The 19,319-nt window shown below is 45.1% G+C and overlaps 1 protein-coding gene across 1 annotated transcript in view; it reads left to right on the top strand.

The window, feature by feature from the left end:
- The window catches only part of SEMA5A (semaphorin 5A), a 548,310-nt gene that overhangs the window by 522,682 nt on the left and 6,309 nt on the right, over positions 1-19,319 (top strand). The window contains exons 17-21 of the mRNA XM_040262502.1: positions 1,951-2,176; positions 5,317-5,535; positions 9,605-9,775; positions 11,357-11,512; positions 13,760-13,807. Of these exons, the coding sequence (XP_040118436.1) occupies positions 1,951-2,176; positions 5,317-5,535; positions 9,605-9,775; positions 11,357-11,512; positions 13,760-13,807 (820 nt within the window). The remainder of the gene's footprint in view (positions 1-1,950; positions 2,177-5,316; positions 5,536-9,604; positions 9,776-11,356; positions 11,513-13,759; positions 13,808-19,319) is intronic.

Here is a 19,319-nt window from a genome sequence, read left to right as displayed (position 1 = left end):
TGATGCCTGTTACTGGAAAATTCTTGTTGTTAGCTCTAAGGAATAAATATCTAGATATTCAACTGAAAGAAATGGGGGGAAGGACAGAATTCTTGTTGTTCTTTGTTTGCTAAGTTGTGTCCGACTTTTTGTGACCCTGTGTACTGCAGCACTCCAGGCTTCCCTGTCCTTTGAGTTTCCTCAAACCCATGTCCATTGAGTCAGTGATGCCATCCAACCATTCATCCTCTGTTGTCCCCTTCTCCTCCCACCTTCAGTCTTTCCCAGCATTGGGGTATTTTCCAGTGAGTCAGCTCTTCACAAAGTATTGGAGTTTCAGCTTCAGCATCAGTCCTTCCAGTGAATATTCAAGACTGATATCCTTTAGGATGGACTGGTTGTATCTCCTTGCAGTCCAAAGGACTCTCGAGAGTCTTCTCCAACACCACAGTTCAGAAGCATCAATTCTTCGGCTCTCAGCTTTCTTCACAGTCCAACTCTCACATCCATACATAACCACTGGAAAAACCATAGCCTTGACTAGATGGATCTTTGTTGGCAAAGTACTGTCTCTGCTTTTTAATATGCTGTCTAGGTCGGTCATAGCTTTTCTTCCAAGAAGCAAACACTCTTTAATTTCATGGCTGCAGTCACCATCTGCAGTGATTTTGGAGCCTAAGAAAATTAAATCTGTCACTGTTTCCATTGTTTCCCCATCTATTTGCTATGACATGATGGGACTGGATGCCATGTTTATCATGAAAAATTTACTATTTCTCATAATAAATGTTAGAAAGCTACTTAACTCCCATTTGGTATGTATATTTAACATTAATAAAACTGTTTTAAAACATCATTGGGTGTGTTGTAGGTTGTAGGTTTTCTCTCTAATGAAACATCCTCTGCTGTCAAAAGGAGGACTTGGGATCTAGTGCTGTGTTCAAAGTCAAACTCTGCACCCCTTAGGTTTGGTTTTGTTTCTGGAGACATAGTGCTTAAAATTCTTGTCAAATAATTAGACCTAGGTGTATGGTCCTAAACTGCACCACCCACAACTGCATGGCCCACTTGCCTGGATCCTCCCACCTTTGCTTGTTGGGGAGGCACCTGGCTTGAGGAAAGGGAGCTGAGACTGAGAAAAACCACTGAATTGTCTTGTGGAAATTTCTTATAGACTAAAAGTTATCATGTATTGTGTTATCAACTGGATAGCTACCTTTCTAACACTTTGAATGTGTGATCCAGAGCTTAAGCTATTCATAAATCTCAAATCAAACACATTATCATCCTAAAAACAAATATTGGTTCCATCATTTTAATTAACTATAATCTTAAAAAACAAAAACACCTAAACCTATCAGAATAAACAGTATTTTCAGTCATTATTAAGTGAAAGGAAGATGATTTGGGGGATCACCATTTTTGTTGCTGTGCTAAGTCACTTCAGTCGTGTCTGACCCTGTGTGACTCCATGGACTATAGCCCGCCAGACCTCTCTGTCCATGGAATTCTCTAGGCAAGAATACTGGAGTGGGTTGCTGTTTCCTTCTCCAGGGGATCTTCCCAACCCAAGGATTGAACCCACACCTCTTATGTCTCATGCATTGGCAGACAAGTTCTTTATTATGAGCACTGCCTGAGAAGCCCTTTCACCATCTTTATTCACTTTCAGTAAATATAATTATAGGTACCATTTTTATTCACATGCAATCACATTTATTGTCTCATTCCCATTGTTGATGGAGAAACTGTGCAGATTCCTTTGCAGTTAACGTCTCTTGAATGCCTAATTTGACCAAAAAAATGTGCTTTTAACTTTGTAGAGTGGCTGGTGGGTCTCAGGACCTGAAGTTTGAAAGAATCCTGTCAAAAAAGAAAGAAAGAAAGAATCCTGTCTTTAACCTAAGGAAGGAAGCACTAGGCTCTGTTTTTGCAGTATAATAAGCACATGTCATGCACTTTCTCTCCCAGGAGTACCAGCCTTGTAACACCAACCCATGCCCTGAGCTGAAAAAGACCACGCCCTGGACTCCCTGGACACCCGTCAACATCTCTGACAATGGGGGTCACTACGAGCAGCGATTTCGGTACACGTGCAAAGCCCGTCTGCCTGATCCAAACTTGCTGGAAGTGGGAAGACAGAGAATTGAGATGCGGTACTGCTCTAGTGATGGAACCAGTGGCTGCTCCACCGACGGTGAGCCTGCGACTCCGTGGGGACCGAGCTGCTTCCAGGGACAGGCATTCCGTCTCCTCTCCAAGCTCGCAGAATAGTTGTGGGGGGAGGTGGATTTTTCCTGTTCATTATGGCTTAGCCATGTTTATAGCAATGATCTCTCCACATCAGAACTGAATTTATAGAAAACTGGTGGGAAAGACCCTTACTATAAATTTTCAGTTACATGTTGGGGTGGTTCCCTGACTCCATCCCTCAAAATAGCACCATATTTATAATGGGTCCAGAAAAATTTATGGGAGATTTATTTAGTATCAGAATATATACTGAGGAACCTCTGCATTCTTCCATTACCACTTTTATTCACATACAATTATATATATTTATCATTGTTGATGTCAGAGACTATACAGAGCCCTTTGCAGTTGGTACTGAAATGTAACCTGCAAATAAAGCTTTTCCTTTTTTTACTCCCCAAATGGGACAAAGACAAAGGAAGTGCATATCTGTGTTTATGTCTATGAAAGAATCTTTCTGCTAAAAAAAGCAGTATGTGAGAATCCTTTAATACTCTTTGAAACTGCTTTGCCCCTTATAATTGTACAAATCCCTTCAATGCTGTATAACTTATGTAGGGAGAGCACTAAGGTAGATGGGATGATCCACTCTCTGCCTGGTCCTGCTACTCACTGAATGATCACCTTCCGCCACTAACCCCACTCCTGCCTGCACCCACCGGGCAACTCACTAGCTCCCTCTGAGACTCAGGTGTCTCAACTACAGAAAAGGGAGTGAGGTTGGCCATCCCAAAGAGATTCATTTCTGCTTTTGTCTTTATCTCTTCTCTAACGCTCATCTGATTTAAGAAAACCGGTGCAATCCTAAAAAGAAAATAAGATGGTTCTTGGAGCAAGATGATGAGAACAGTAGTAGTCATATCTTACACTGGACCAGCTCGAACATTTCTTACACTTTTGCATTTATGATTCTCCGTTATTCTCCCAGTGTGACTGTGGTAGAGAATACGCAGTCACCATCAACATCATTTTTAGGTTCAGAGTGATTGGCCTTGACGGACCACGGAGCTGATGAGTCGCCATGTCGGGCTTGCCGTGGGTGGGATAAGCTTATGGAGGTGCCATGAGTCTGCTCCTGCTTTGTCGCAGGGCTGCGCTCACAAGGACCGGCTCTGAGTGAGGGTCGCCAGCTACGCGTGGGTCTCAGATCTCCATTCCTCCTCCTAGAGCTGCCAGCCTGGATGCTTTGTGGCTCAACTGTTGCGCTCAAGAGCCACTCCCAGTCATATTTCCACTGACATTAACTGTCTCCTGACCTCAAACCATTCTGTTCCCTGTAGTTCAGCAGCCGTACAAATTGTTCATTGTTTCTTGGTGGGGAAGGGGGCGGGAAGTCTACTATAGTGAAGTATTTTATTTGAATAGGTATACACTTTAAGTCAAAGGAATAAACACTAACTACCTACAAAATCAAGCAACATGATATGCATTCTGATTCATTATAAAATCCTACTTTAGTGAGAAAGAAAGATAGGTGATAGAATACCAAGAAATAGGTAACTGAAGACCCATTTTAAATATCTATGTACCACAAGAGATGGTCTAATGATCTCAAGTTAGGGTTCTGCGATAAAATACAAAATGTGTAATTTAATATGAATTTCAGATATTTTTCAAAAATTATTTTAGTATAAGTATGTTCCATGTGCTTCCCTGTGGCTCAGATGGTAAAGAATCTGCCCGCCATGCAAAAGACCTGGGTTTGATCCCTGGGGTGGGAAGATCCCCTGGAGAAAGGAATGGCAACCCACTCCAGTATTCTTGCCTGGAGAAGACCATGGATAGAGGAGCCTGGTGAGCTACAGTCCGTGGGATTGCAAAGAGTTGGACAGGACTGAGCAACTAACACACACACGTTCCATGTGTCTTTTTTTAAGATAGGTATATCGCATGTACTTATGTACATATTTATACTAAAATATTATTTGTTATTTATCTGAAACTAAAATTTAACTGGGCTTCCTGTATTTTATTCACTAAATCTGGTAACCCTGTCTTCAATTCAGTCACTGATTCCCTTCTTTCAGAACAGGCTGTGAACTTAATTCTTATGACAGTAAAGGTAAAAAAGAGAAAATGAATGACATTGTTTCTTTAACTTTATTCTCTTTTCTGAACATATATTTTTTAATCCTTCCTTTCTCGTGTATATATAAAACCGACATTAACATTCATTTTTAATGATAGTAATATAGACTAAGGAAATTTTTGATATACATTTTAAAAAGACATCTTACATTTCCTCTGAAAGTATATTGTGGGCATAATTTGAAAAATACTTCATCCTTCTTGCTTCTTAGTGGCTTCAACTTCTAATTACCAGCCACCCGTCTTGGTACTGATACCCTGCGAATACAGAATTGGACTTGTTTGGCTCCTATCACACAAAACAAGGCTAAATTGTGTGTTCTATATTGATTAACCACAAAGGACTGTCTCATCAGAGAAATAGGTTTCTCATCCATTTTCTCTGAAGAGCACCCCACATAGGTTTCTGAGCCACAAATTTTAAGTAAGCAACCAAGAAGCCTAGAACCATCCATATGTCTGCCTCCTCACACCCAGAACCTCATGCCATACTTTGAGAGTTTTTTGCTAAAACCCATGTCACCCTGCTTCCATTTGAGAAAATGACTGAGTATTTCTTAATATTTTAAGGCAGTAGACATGTTCATCAAAATAATCACAAATTGTACAAGGGCAATTTGTTGCAGAATTCCCAATGGAAGTGAGAAGGGTGTATTTTCTTTGAAAGAAGGTTCTCAGAATAGTAAGTGATCTATTACCAAAAAAAAAAAAAGAAATTGTACAAGGACTTTGCCACATTCACAAATCGAGGTCTTCGTTCCACCATTATTTAATAGCAACTGTGGAGATAGAAGACGAATTATAGGAGATTATCAGGCAAACTGCAATTTTATTTTTATTTCGTTTTTCACTTCTGTAGTGTAAAAATTGTTCCACGGATACTTGAGAATGTAGTTGCAGAGGCAGAACAGAGAGTGGCTGCAGAATGAGAGTTAGTTTGGACTGGTTACTCTAACAGCTCCTAACAAAATCACACTTGGGCCATTTCCTTGGCAGGCCTGTCTGGAGATTTCCTGCGGGCGGGGAGATACTCCGCCCACACCGTCAACGGGGCGTGGTCAGCCTGGACTTCGTGGTCGCAGTGCAGCCGAGACTGCAGCCGGGGCATCCGGAACCGGAAGCGTGTCTGCAACAACCCGGAGCCCAAGTTCGGGGGCATGCCTTGCCTGGGCCCATCCCTAGAATACCAGGAATGCAACATCTTGCCCTGCCCAGGTGAGCAGGTCCCGAAATCTGGAAAAACTGAAACATCAAGGTCTTGGAAGACCTTCTCATCCAGCTTCCCTGGCTTTATGTTTGAGTATAACTTGTGATAGGTGGATACAGACACAGTGTGGATGGAGGTGTAGATACATAAATTGTGGACTTCCCAGGTGGCTCTAGTGGTAAAGAACCCACCTGCCAATGCAGGAGACATGAGATGCTGATTAATCCCAGGGTCAGTAAGATCCCCTGGAGGAGGTCATGGGAACCCACTCCAGTATTCTTGCCTGGAGAATCCCATGGACAGAGGAGCCTGGCGGGCTACAGTCCATGGTGATGTAATGAGTCAGACACGACTGAAGTGGCTTAGCACAGCACAGCATAGATACAGGTTAGGTATATAGACGTTGCTGTGAATGTAGTTGTAGGTGTAGACGTTGATGTAGACATAGACATAGACACAGATGTAAGTATGGATATAGGTTTGCTGCTGCTGCTGAGTCGCTTCAGTCGTGTCCGACTCTGTGCGACCCCATAGACGGCAGCCCACCAGGCTCCCCCGTCCCTGGGATGCTCCAGGCAAGAACACTGGAGTGGGTTGCCATTTCCTTCTCCAATGCATGAAAGTGAAAAGTAAAAGTGAAGTCGCTCAGTGGTGCCCGACTCTTAGTGACCCCATGGACTGCAGCCTATCAGGCTCCTCTGTCCATGAGATTTTCCAGGCAAGAGTACTGGAGTGGGTTGCCATTGCCTTCTCCCATAGATATAGGTTTAGATATCTGGATATAGAGATAATCTTCCAACTCCCTTGCTATAAAGACAAATATAAACTAGACCAGATTATGTTCACCTGTTTCTGCTGCTGTAAAAGAAACCGGAATGTACCCAGAGCCCCTCTGAGGGATGGTGCGCCCAGGCACCGCACCTCATGAGAGGTGGGCTGGGCTTCTTCGCCTGGAGAGGCGTGTCCTGTCCTTGACACCGGAGGCTGGCTCCTCCCAGCCTGTGATGGGCCCAGCCCCCCAGAACTGGCCTCCCTTCATACCACAGAGCCTTCACCAGAGTGACAGTCAACAGGGCTGGCCCCTGAGAGCCTGCCAAGCCCGTCCTGGGTGCCCTCAGCTGACAGGGGTCCACCTCCTCCTGAGTTCAGTCCTCTAAACGTGCAGCGCCTCTCCGGCAAGCCCACCAGAGGTGAGCAGTCAGAGTCTCCTCCCTGAGTCCATGAATTCCCGCACAAGCACAGGGTCAGTAAATGAGCTTCAAGGGCCCCCACACAGGGTGCTGAGTACCGACACTGCTGGGAAGGCTCCTCTGCCGTCTCTGATGCTCTCAGCATCTCTGCCTTCTTCCTGCCGCGGCTCTGAGTGCAGCTCTGTCACCAGAGAGCTTCCTCTGGCCTTCCCACGTCAGAGCAGCTTTCATTTAACCCCACGCTGCATGGCCATCCTGCACGCTGGGCTCTGGTTTTGTATCCTGCCTTCGACTTTTTCAGAGTGACCACCCAAGGAGGGTGACCATCTCACTCCTGACCATGCCCTCAGCTCCCAGTGAGCCTGGCACACGCTCCAAATAGCTCCAGTGATGGTTGTTGAAGGATGAGAAAATAAGCCGTTTGTTACTTGATCTTCCTTTTTTAAATTCATTCAGTTCTTCAGCAAACATTTTGGATAACCCACTGTGCATTATATACTGAATATAAAAAGACTCGGGCTTCCCTGCTAGCTCAGCTGGTAAAGAATCCCCCTGCAATGCAGGAGACCTGGATTTGATCCCTGGGTTGGGAAGATCCCCTGGAGGAAGGATGGGCTACCCACTCCAGTATTATTGGGCTTCTCTGGTGGCTCAGACAGTAAAGAATCCACCTGCAATGCGGGAGACCTCAGTTCCATCCCTGCGAAGATCCCCTGGAGGAGAGCGTGGCAACCCACTCGAGTATTCTTGCCTGGAAAATCCCCATGGACAGAAGAACCTGGCAGGCTACATCCTTTGGGGTTGCAAAGAGTCGGACGTGACTGAGGGACTAAGCACAGCACAGCACAGAGAAAGACTCAGTGACCTGGTCCAGGCTGGAAAAGAACTTAAGAATTTAGTGAGGAGGCATCCTGTGAACAATGGCAACCTCGTAGGGTCACCAGCTGTTTGGTTGATGACAAAATGCAGTGGCTATATCAGCCGGGGACCCATTGAGCTGCATTCCGGGCAGCTGTACCCAGCAGGCTGCCCCTGGGCTGAGTCCTCAAGGTCAGATGCGAGTTGGCCATATAGACAAGCAGGGGCAGGGAATAAGGGGTCACGCTAAGTATGGTGCACAGGGTTTTTAAAGGCACAGAAGCCTGCATCTGTAGCATCTTTTTCAGTTGGTTAAAAAAACAATTTCCTGAATTCCTTAAGCAAAGAACCGGCTTGCAACCGTACTTAGCATCTGTTAGATGGACAGATGGATGGATGATGAGCGAATTGCGGGCGGATGATGATGGATGATGAGAGGATGGTGGGCGGATAGTTGGGTGGGTGGATACACATGTACATTAAACTTAATATACAGTCCCCGGCTTTGTGGTGGGGACTCCCAGTCGCGTTCCTGCTCCTCCCGCTACTCTGCACTTCCTAGACTCTCTCTGCCTAAATTTCCCCAGCCTCAGGAGACTCTTCCCTCCAAACTACCCAGCTTTCTTGGCTGAGCCATGCTGAGGGGCTGGGAAAGGTCATGTCTTTCCCACAGCCCCAGCGTGGAGAGTTGAAGGGCTCCTCTTTCCCCGGGGGGCCAAGAGGGAACCCATGGGGCAACCTGATTAGATTAGCATCTGTGCTCTAAAGAGAGGCCGGGAGGCAGCATGAGAAAGTCAGGACCCCTCGCCCACGCCACCTCCCCAGACTCCAGACACGAGCCCTGGCTGCCGTCGGCAGAATGTGCAGACTCCTGCAGATTTTTGGGTGCTGCTCTGGCCCTCGGGTGCTAGGCTGGGGTCCATCTCAGACACATCCCATCAGCGTAACCTAGTGGCTGCTTTTATTTTTGTGGATGTGCTGGTTGAACCAGCACTGTGTATACATAACCTTGTTGTATTGCGATAGCTCTTTTGAAAGCCAAGATTCCCTAGAGGGCTGTGAAAACATTCAGAGTGGCCCTCTTCACTTTCCACTTGGGAGGGTACAAGTTCAGGGGCTAAGTGGGGCAAATGCTAATTCTCTCTCCCACCTCCTAGAAAATTCCTAACACAACACGAAGGGATTGGAAGAGCTTGGAGCTTTCACGCTGAGCTGCTCAGCTGGTTATGGGCTATTTTTGCCTCATCTAGGACTCTTCCCTCTATGAATTTACTCCTCCTCCGTCCTCTTGGGTCCACAAAGGGGCACTGTATTTTATTTTAAAGTGAGTTTTCTCATTATAGGCTTCCTTGGTGGCTCAGGGGTAATCCACCTACCAGTGCAGGAGATGTGGCTTTGATCCCTGGGTTGAGAAGATCCCCAGAGAAAGAAATGGCAACCCACTCCAGTATTCTTGCCTGGGAAATCCCATGGACAGAGGAGCCTGGTGGGCTACAGTCCATGGGGTCAGACATGACTTAGCCACTAAATAACAAGAGTCAGACGTGACTTAGTGACTAAATCTATAACATATATTAGGCACCTGTGGTGTGCGAAGAACAGTTATTGCTTCTCTATCTGTGAAATCCTGAAGTCCACACTTTGTTCAGTAAACTGCAAGGAACACAAAGGGAGCCTAAGACTTTGGTTCTGTCCTGTGTTGTTGGCAGCAGTGAGCAGTAGCTGGAGCTTCACCTGAACAGCTACAGAACCAGGTTCTTGGTCAGCCCCAGAGGCTGGATTTTGTTCTACTGACATACATGCGTTCCTCGATCACCCTTGCACTTGCATGTTACATGCTTAAAAATATTTCCTGGAAGAATTGAGAGGAACTGAGGAAGCATGGGGAGGAATGTGGAAGACCCCATATGCCCTCCTGTGATGGTCCATGGTGCGCCCGACGTGTTCCCGTGGTGCAGACCCTGGGTAGCCCCACGAGCTCGGTCAGATATGGGTTTCAGAAGTACTGTGATTTTGTGCCCCTTCCCAGTGGATGGCATGTGGTCTTGCTGGTCCTCCTGGTCCACGTGCTCGGCGACGTGTGGAGGGGGACACTACATGAGGACCCGCTCGTGCACAAACCCAGCCCCCGCCTATGGAGGTGACATCTGCCTGGGACTGCACACAGAGGAGGCACTCTGCAACACGCAGCCCTGCCCCGGTAAGCAGCCCCTCCTGTCCCCGCACAGAGGACAGGGTGATTTCGGCCTTCCCCTTGGTAAAAACTCTGCCCGCAATGCAGGGATCCACTGGAGAAGGGATAGGCTGCTGCTGCTGCTAAGCCCCACTCCAGTTTTCTTGGGCTTCGGCTCAGCAAGAATCTGCCTGCAGTGCAGGAGACCTGGGTTAGATCCCTGGGTTGGAAAGATCCCCTGGAGAAGGGAAGGCCTACCCACTCCAGTATTCTGGCCTGGAGAATTCCATGGGCTATACAGTCCATGGGGTCGCAAAGAGTCAGACACGACTAAGCGACTTTCACTTTCATTTTTCACTTTGATGGAGGAATGGTGAAACTGACAAAAGCGTGTCTCAGTAAGACTAAAAGAGGGGAGCACAGCAATGCCACAGTGTTGCCGGTGAAGTGACTTCATAACACGTTGTTCTATTAATACAATGGAATTATTCTCACCATGCCATGGTTGCAGAACTAGCAACAGAAACTGGTGATGACCAAGCATTCTTACAATATTTAAGCTGGTAATGGGTACTGAGACACTCTCTTCTGAATCTGACTTAAACTTTGAAACACTCTAACACGTGTGTGTGTGTATTTTTTTAACTAGCTCCAGAAGATTTGCCTTGCAGGTTTCTTGTATATTGAGAACTGTTTAGAAACCGTATCCTCAGTCCAAAAGCAGTTACTTTACACATTTCTCAGGAAATACTGTACCCTTTACAATCGATCAAAACACAAGTTTGGTTTCCAGATTTTCCCTGAACTGCAAAGAGGATGCTTACATTTAAAAAGGAAGAAAAAAGCAAAGTGTGTAGAAAAAAGGAAGAAAAAAACAAAATGTGTACTAACAATATTTTTATATTATTAATATTTCAGAAATATTATTGAGAGTTCATGTTTTTAAAACTTTCACTTAAAATGTGTATTAATCCTCTCTTTTCACACATCTGTGTACCCGGATGAATTTAACATATCCTAGTGAATCTCCTCCTCTGGGGTAAAGTGACCTTAGCTGGCTCATCTTTTGACCTTGACCCAGACTTGTTTGTGGATCTTTGGTTCTTCAGGCACAGTAATCATGGGACAGAATGAAATCTACCTCAAGGACAGCCTGCCTGTGGTGTACTGACTCTGCAGGGCTGTTTTCATAACAGAAAAAAATATTAATATGTGTAGTAGCTTGAACCCCCTTCAGCAGCCAAGACTTTCTCATTAATGTCATTTCTCTCGCCTGGGTGCTGAGAGCTGTAGAAATTTTCCAGGGAAGTATGTGAGTGTGAATGATCCTGTAGGATAGTGTCTAACACTGTTACTTTAGAGCATTAAAATAATGTGCGTTTTAGAAAGTGTACTCTAAGTAGATTATTTCTAATCAAAGGTATATGAGTTCTTTGATTCATACTCCTGTGTGTTTTATTTACTGGACTTAGTCATGAGATATGAGTCTATCTTATTTGTAAACTATAAATATCATATGCAAACTCAGTGTCGGTAAGCTGCCAGGCTTCCAGGTTGGTGGATATTAATGGTCTTGTTGACGCATCTCGTCTCCTCGGGCCCCTGCAGAGAGCTGGTCTGAGTGGTCAGAGTGGTCTGAGTGTGACGTGGCTGGAGTCCAGGTCCGTGTCCGCCAGTGCGTCCTTCTGTTCCCCGTGGGCAGCCAGTGTTCGGGAAATACCACAGAGAGCCGGCCCTGCGTTTTTGATTCCAACTTCATTCCAGGTAAGGGGGCAGAGATACTTATTAGTGTGAACAAAATCAATTCTAATGTTTCAAGAGGAAATGATTCATGGGTGGGAGTTTTAGCTGTTCTTTGAGGTTCTGTTTGGTAAAACAAGAGATCATTCAATCAGTTCTTATGGTGTCAAGGTGGTTATGAATTTGTGGGAGTTCCCAGGTGGTGCTAGTGGTAAAGAACCCACCTGCCAATGCAAGAGATATAAGAGATGCAGGTTCCATCCCTGGGTTGGGAAGATCCCCTGGAGGAGGTCATGGCAACCCACTCCAGTGTTCTTGCCTGGAGAATCCCATGGACAGAGGAGCCTGGCGGGCTACAGTCCACAGGGTTGCAAAGAGTAGGACACAGCTGAAGTGACGTAGCATGCACACACACGTAGATACAGGTGCAGACATAGATATGGAGGTGGGTGTAGATGCAGATACGTACATGCATATAGAGTAGACATAGATATAGATGTGAGAGTTGGATGTAAGATACAGATGTATGTATAGATATAGGGTGTAGACATAGATGGGACTTCCCAGGTGGTGCTAGTGGTAAAGAACCCCCCTGCCAATGCAGGAGACGTAAGAGATGCTGATTAATCCCTGGACCTGGAAGGTCCTCTGGAGGGCATGGCATAGATATAGACAGAGATACAGGTGTAGACATAGATAGAGGCATAAACACAGATGTAGACATAAACACAGATGTAGATAGAGATACAGATGTGGATATAGATACAGGTTTCCCGGAGGAGGGCATGGCATCCCACTTCACTATTCTTGCCTGGAGAATCCTGTGGATAGAGGAGCACGGTGGGCTCCTTAGGGTCCTTAGGGTCGAAAAGAGACAAAATGGAAGCAACTTAACAGGCATGCACACGTGCATGGATTTGTGAGTAATGCGGTTGGAGACTTGAATGTAGGCCATGAGTTTTAAGATTTTTTAAGCACAGTATCTTCTACAGTTTACTGACTATAACACAGTCAGATAGTTTGTTCAAAAAATGAAAATAGATTGTTTTTTAAAAATATTAGATTAAATGCTTTGGTAATGTTGTTCATATTTGTTTGCACAGAGAAAAGAGGACCGTTCTTTTCATGTAATCTTAGTATATTTGGGAAAATGGAAACCCATCCTTGTTCTCATCTTAGAGAAGAGGTTGGCCCTACGGCTACAGTCCTTTCCATGTGAAATCAATGTTTGGTTAATAGCGGTAGCTTATCACCCATCACATGCTCACACAGGCACCACCTGTTGTTCAGTCGCTAAATTGTGTCTGATTCTTTTTGACCCCAGGGACCAGAGTACGCTGGGACCCCCTGTCCTCCATCATCTCCCAGAGTTCACCCAAGTTCATGTCCATTGCGTCAGTGATGCCATCTAAACACCCAGCCAAAAGGCTTGGGCTAGGTACTTAAAAATATTTCACATATTCCTACCATGTGCCTGAGGACTCTGACATGGACCAAAAGCATAGAGTAACCTCTTAAAAGGTTGCAATAAAGAATACCTTGTTCTCCTCCACTAAAGGAAAAAGTGGTCATGTTTTAGAGAAAGTTAGCTTAGGCCTCCTAAGGCACGTCAATCTTCCATTGTCTAGAACTGCAGGAGTGTTTATTATTGTTTCCTTTTCAACCATAGACATATTTTTAATTCTTGCTATTGAATGAAAAATCAGGAGCATTTCTGGACTCCTGAAATGGTGTGTATCCTTGGGAGTTAAAACATTTAGGTGGATCTCTCCTTTTATTGGCATCCTACCTGTTGGTTTCACATAAGCATGAAAAACAGCATGAATGACCTCTGAGTAGGAAAATTATTTGTTGAGGCAATTTCCTTTGAGCTCCAGTGGAATGGTCTCCCCAGGGAACGTGACAACACTGGTTTTGATGAGACAAAAGATCTGAGGCAGAAACCCTGGAGGCAAACACAGCAGTGTTCCACAGCGAAAATATGCACAAACTGCACCCTTCTTTTGAAACAAGTGCCCTGATTTCAGTCTGGGAGACCGCAGTATTTTCTCATTGCTGTAATTAATCTCACCCCTTTGCAGTCAAGATGACCTTGACCAGATGCATCTCAGGTTGGCTAAAACAAACAAATAAATGTGCTTTTAAAAAACAATTGATTAGGCTTTTGGAAACATTGACTCACATAAAACTCAAAATCATTAGACACTTTGTAAATGAATCATTAATGTGATCTTCCTTCCCTTCATACACTGTGATTGAATCTTTTTCCAGAAGTGTCTGTGGCCAGATCCAGCAGCATAGAAGAGAAAAGGTGTGGGGGTGAGTTCTGCTTTTTAATTAATTCCTACTGCATTTCTGATATTTTTCAGCCCTTTCTAATCTCATATGTTTCATGTGATGTTTCTGCTATTGACGAAGAAAAACAGATTAGAGGAACTCCTCGAGCTAAACACATTTTATTTTGGCAGTAAAAATGCAGAGGAGTCCATGTCTGATGTCTGCATCGGTGATTTTTACACTGGGTCCTTAGATCAGCACCATCAGTGTCACATGGGAACTTGATGGAAATGCAGGTTTCAGGCCCCTCTCAATCTACAGAATCAGAACCACACTGAGACGGGTCCGGCTCTATGTTTTAATCAGCCCCTCAGGTGTTTCTGGTGGATGTAAGCTTTATGATCCAGTGATCTTGGTATTAGCTACAGTTAGATTTCCCATGAGTAAAACAGAATTCAACCATTTTGTTTATATTTATAGTGTAAATCCATGGCAGCCAGCCTCAAATCTCCAAAGGGCTGATGCAATAAAATGATACAGGTTTATTTTGGGGGAAAGGTTAGACTTATATCTCTAGAGATATTTTTCAAACTTCCAGTAACCCTGAATGACAGAAACCGCATTCCCTGGGTCAAATCCACGATGCTTTTGGACTTTCCCGTCTAGTTCTATTCTGTCTAGACGGGAGGGGCTGGCTGTCCATCGATCAGAGTCCAGCCGTTGTCCAGCTGTTGTGGGGAGCCAGTACCCAAACACAAGACCAGTGTCTTCCTGTGTGTAGGTGTTGACCATTCCTAGCATAATCTGTTCCAGCTGGGAGTCCCAGACAGCTCAGGTCAAAGGTCTTTGGTCTCTCACACTCAGAAAGAAGCTAGATTTTCAGAGGTGTGTTTTGAGGATGTACTTGTATTATTAACTACACTGATAAAGAGTTCACTATCTGTTACACTCTGTTTACTTGGCCATCTGTTAATCCATTTGTTCAGTCGTGTTTACTGAGCACCCACTGTGTTCCAGTTTTGTGAGGGGTGCGTACTGTGGGAACTCTAATAGCTCCAACTCATCTGGAAAAAAATGACACATCCCAGGAGAGCCTTGTGCCCAAGAAGGGTGATGTCTGGTGTCTGACGTGGGTCAATTCTCTGAGTTCACAGACGATCAATTCTCTGAGTTCACAGACGAGCAACCACTACCTTGGGATCTGGGCTTCCCCGGTGGCTCAGCAGTAAAGAATCCTCTTGTAATGCAGGAGACACAGGAGACTGGGGTTCGATCCCTGGGTCGGGAAGATCCCCTGGAAGGGGCATGGCAACCCACTCCAGTATTCTTGCCTGGAGAATCCCATGGACAGAGGAGCCTGGTGGGCTATGGTCCATAGAGTTGCAAAGAGTCAAACATGACTGAAGTGACTGAGCACGCACACACCTTGGGATCCAGCTGCAAGACGAATGTGGGTTGGTTCACGGAAAAATTATTGGCGCTTTAGTAGTTTTGGATCAGTCACTATGTGCTCGACACTGTATCAGATGACAGGAGGTATCCTATTTCATCCCCGCAAAGTTTGTTCCTGTGGATGCCACAGCCCACAGTTCTTTTTGTAAAACCCTTAGCAATAGAGAAGAATTCGGAAGTCAGCGTTTTTCAGGGTATAGACGGCTGATACTGGGCATATACAGTACGGCACCCCTGAGGATCTGGGGACCACACTCCATATTAGCCAGTCTCTTTAAAGACCTTGCCACTGAATGTGGGTGAAGAGAAGCAGCTAATGAATGCTCCTCCTGGCATTTATGGTCGGTTCTGCAACAAATGGTCGGGTTGGGTCAGGTCGGGCTTCGCTGCCAGATGAGTGGTGAAAAATCAGTGTTCAGAGACTGTGGTTTTGGAAATTGTAGAGAAGGGATAGCAGCCACAGCTTTTATCTGCATTTGATAAACAGAAGGTCAGAGAGAAGAGGTTCAAGGGAAGTTGAAGTGGAGCTGGGTCTAGATCCAGACAGTGGGATCCCAGTATGAGTGTTAAGCCCGGAGCACCTTGGGTTTCCAAGATGGCTCAGTGATAAAGAATCTTCCTGCCAGTACAGAAGGTGTCAGTTCAGTCCCCGAGTCAGGAAGATCTCCTAAAGAAGGAATTGGCAACCCACTCTGATATTCTTGACTGACAAATTTCATGGGCAGAGGCGCCTGGTGGGCTACACAGTCTGTGCGGTCACAAAGAGTCAGACGTGACTTAGCAGCTAAACAACAATCACCCCAGGAAAAGAGTCCTGGTGCTGAGTGTCCCAGCAGAGGGTGTCTAGGGTCTGCAGCCACAGCACCTCTGTCTTAGACAACACCCAGGGTCCCCATAGTGGCAGAGTTTATAGAGAGTGTCCCCATCTTGAGGGATTTCAAGGCAGAACCTGGGTGCAGCTAGCTGATGCTTCTGCAGCATGACTGACCCTCCAGGTGTAACACAAATTCACAAGCCACTTCCCTCAGCCGGCCTTCTCAGGGTAAGATATGGGAGTCCTGCCAAGACCTTGAACATCCAGGAGGACATGGCACAGAAAGCCCTGTTCTCTCTTTCTCTCTTGAGTCGCTCAGTCGTGTCTGACTCTTGTGACCCTGTGGACTGTAGCCCGCCAGGCTCCTCTGTCCATGCGATTCTCCAGGTAAGAATACTGGAGTGGGTTGCCATTTCCTTCTCCAGGGGATCTTCCCAACCCAGGAATCGAACCTGGGTCTCCTGCATTGCAAGCAGATTCTTCAACAGCTGAGCTAGGAGGGACAGAAGGCCCACTTCCATCCTAAGATTCAGCATTTGTGTGTTTGAGCCAGTTCTGCCATATGCTGCACCAAATCAAACCTCAAGGTGCTATTGATTCAGTCATAGAAACTTTAATCACAGTCTTCAGAACTCATTGTCTTGGACTTAGGCTGCTGACGCTGGTACAGCAGAGCAGGTGGGTAAGTGGTCACGTGTGCGGGCATGCTCAGTTGGTCAGTCGTGTCTGACTCTTTGTGACTCTGTGGACTATAGCCCTCCAGGCTCCTCTGACCATGGGATTTCCCAGGCAAGAATACTGGGGGAGGTTACCATTCCCTTCTCCAAGGGATCTTCCTGACCCAGGGATTGAATCCGAGTTTCCTGCATTACAGGCCAATTCTTTACAGTCTGAGCTCCCAGGGAAGTCCTGGTGGTGAGAGGTCAGATGGGACTAATTGTAGCGGTGACAAGTAAAAAAGATTACCTAGCAAAGACTTTTGAGGATGTTGAGGGGACTTCACAGATAACATTTTTCAGCTTATTAAAAAATCAGTCCAACTTTACACAGAAAATCGGCCAGTTGAGCCCACTGGGCAGTTGATCTCTATTCTAGATTTACTGAACAAAAACAACAGCAAAAGCATATTCAAAGTGAAGTGCCACACTAAGCAGATTCAAGATATTTAATAGGAACAATTTTTCACTTACGCAGAAAAAAATGTAGGCCTGTTGAAAGGTTCCCACTTTGAGAGCTATTTTTAGTTGCATGAGACACAGAGACTATACAATCATCCTAGCAATGTCAGCTGGCCCAGCCTTCCCCAGGCACCTGCAGGAATGATTCACTTGACTAATGACAAAGTATCTGCATATGGAGAGAGTCATACATCTTCCCCATGTTATAATATAATATGTTACTACTACAGCAGAAGTACTTTTATAAATTTAAAAGTACTTTATTACCCAAAAAAGAAAAAGCTAACCATCATCTGAGCCTTTGGCAAGTGATAATTTTTTGCAATAGTAACATCAAAGATCACTGATCACAGATTACTGTAATAGATTATAACAGTAATAAAAAAAATGTTTGAACTGTTGCAAAAATTGGTAAAATGTGACACAGAGGCACGTAGTGAGCAAATGCTGCTGGAAAAATGGTGCCAATGCACTTGCTAGACAGAGTCCCCCCAACCTTCCAAGTGTGAAAAGCGCAGTATCTGCAGTTGTGCTCTGTCCACACCATCAGAACCCAGAGCAGCTGTACCTTGCATGCTCCCCTTTCACCCTCATTGGCTTTTGTTTACAAGTAACTGCATATTTAAGGTTTACCTCCAGCCCCTTGTCTATGTCTTGCCTGTTGTTTGGGTCTCGATCTCTGAATATTCCCACAGGAAGGGCTCTTGTGAATAGTGTTCTCCAAGTTGTGGCACTGAGACAATAGATTATTCTCCTTATCCTTGAAAATCAGTTTTGCTTGATATAAAGAATAAAATACCTAGGAATAAATGTACCTAAGAAGGCAAAAGGTCCATACTCAGAAAACTGTAACACACTGGAGAAAGACAAAAAGACGGCACAAATGGAGAGATGTACCATGTTCTTAAATTGGAAAAATCAATATTGTGAAAATGACTATTGTTTCCTAAAGGAAACTACAGATTCAGTGAAATCCCTATCAAATTACTAATGGCATTTTTCACAGAATTATAACCAAATTCTTTGACAATTATATGAAAACACAAAAGACCCCAAATAGCCAAAGCAAGTTTGAGAAAGAAAAACAGAGCTGGAGGAATCAGGCGCCCTGACTTCAGACTATATTATAAAGCTACAGTAATCAGTACAGTATGGTACTGGCCAAAAAACAAAACTATAGATCAATGGATTAGGAAAGAAAACCCAGAGAGAAACACATGCTTCTACAGTAACCTAATCTGTGACAGAGAAGACAAGGATATACAATGAAGAAAAGACAGTCTCTTCAGTGAGTGGTGCTGGGAAAACTGGACAGCCACACGTAAAATAATGAAATTAGAACACTCCCTAACACCTACACAAAAACGAACTCAAAATGGATTGAAGACATAAATGTAAGACTGGACACTCTGAAACTAGTAGAGGAAAATATAGGCAGCAGAAGTACTTTTATCCCCACATGGCCTTGAGCCTGGAGGGTCCAAATGGCTAAATCATTGAGAAATGACAACAAGTGTGGAATCCCCGCTTGCTTACCTTGAGGGTGGCTTTAGGGTTAGAGTAGAAGCTTCTAGTGGTTGCTGGTAGAATGGCCCTTACATACTTTATTCTGCTGTCCCAGATTCAGCCCTAAAGGCTTTAGACAAAATCAGGAAAAGCCACAGATTTATTGATTCCTTTCACTTTGTTAAATTGGTGACCAAATGATCAAGACGTGAAAAGTTGAGGTAGATGTCAGGGAATGGGTGGTACTGTGGAATGTTCTAGTAACATCCTCCTGGATTATCCAGCCCCAGGTGCTGAAGGCACTGGAGGCCTCTGTTAGGAATCATCAGTGTAGAGTTTCAGTGTGAGTGGGGGTACATTGGTTATGGCTCCCAGAAGACAGAGGAGGAGGCTGCCCTTCTACACCATCTTCATCTACCTCAGGGTGCAAATCCGGCTCCCAGGGCCCCAGAGCCCCAGAACATGGTGTCCAGGAGGAGCAAAGGGGCACAGCTTAGAGGGAGAAGCTTAGAGAGTTTAGAGATGGGGAAGGATGCTCCACCTGTGCTCTGGATCCCAGATGAGGCAAAGGCAGCTCTCAGAGTCCTTGGGAAGGAGCCCAGGT

This window comes from Oryx dammah, unplaced genomic scaffold (assembly GCF_014754425.2).
Source record: "Oryx dammah isolate SB20612 unplaced genomic scaffold, SCBI_Odam_1.1 HiC_scaffold_20, whole genome shotgun sequence".
In the NCBI taxonomy this organism is placed as follows: Eukaryota; Metazoa; Chordata; class Mammalia; order Artiodactyla; family Bovidae; genus Oryx; species Oryx dammah.
This window is presented reverse-complemented; position numbering and strand designations above follow the sequence as displayed.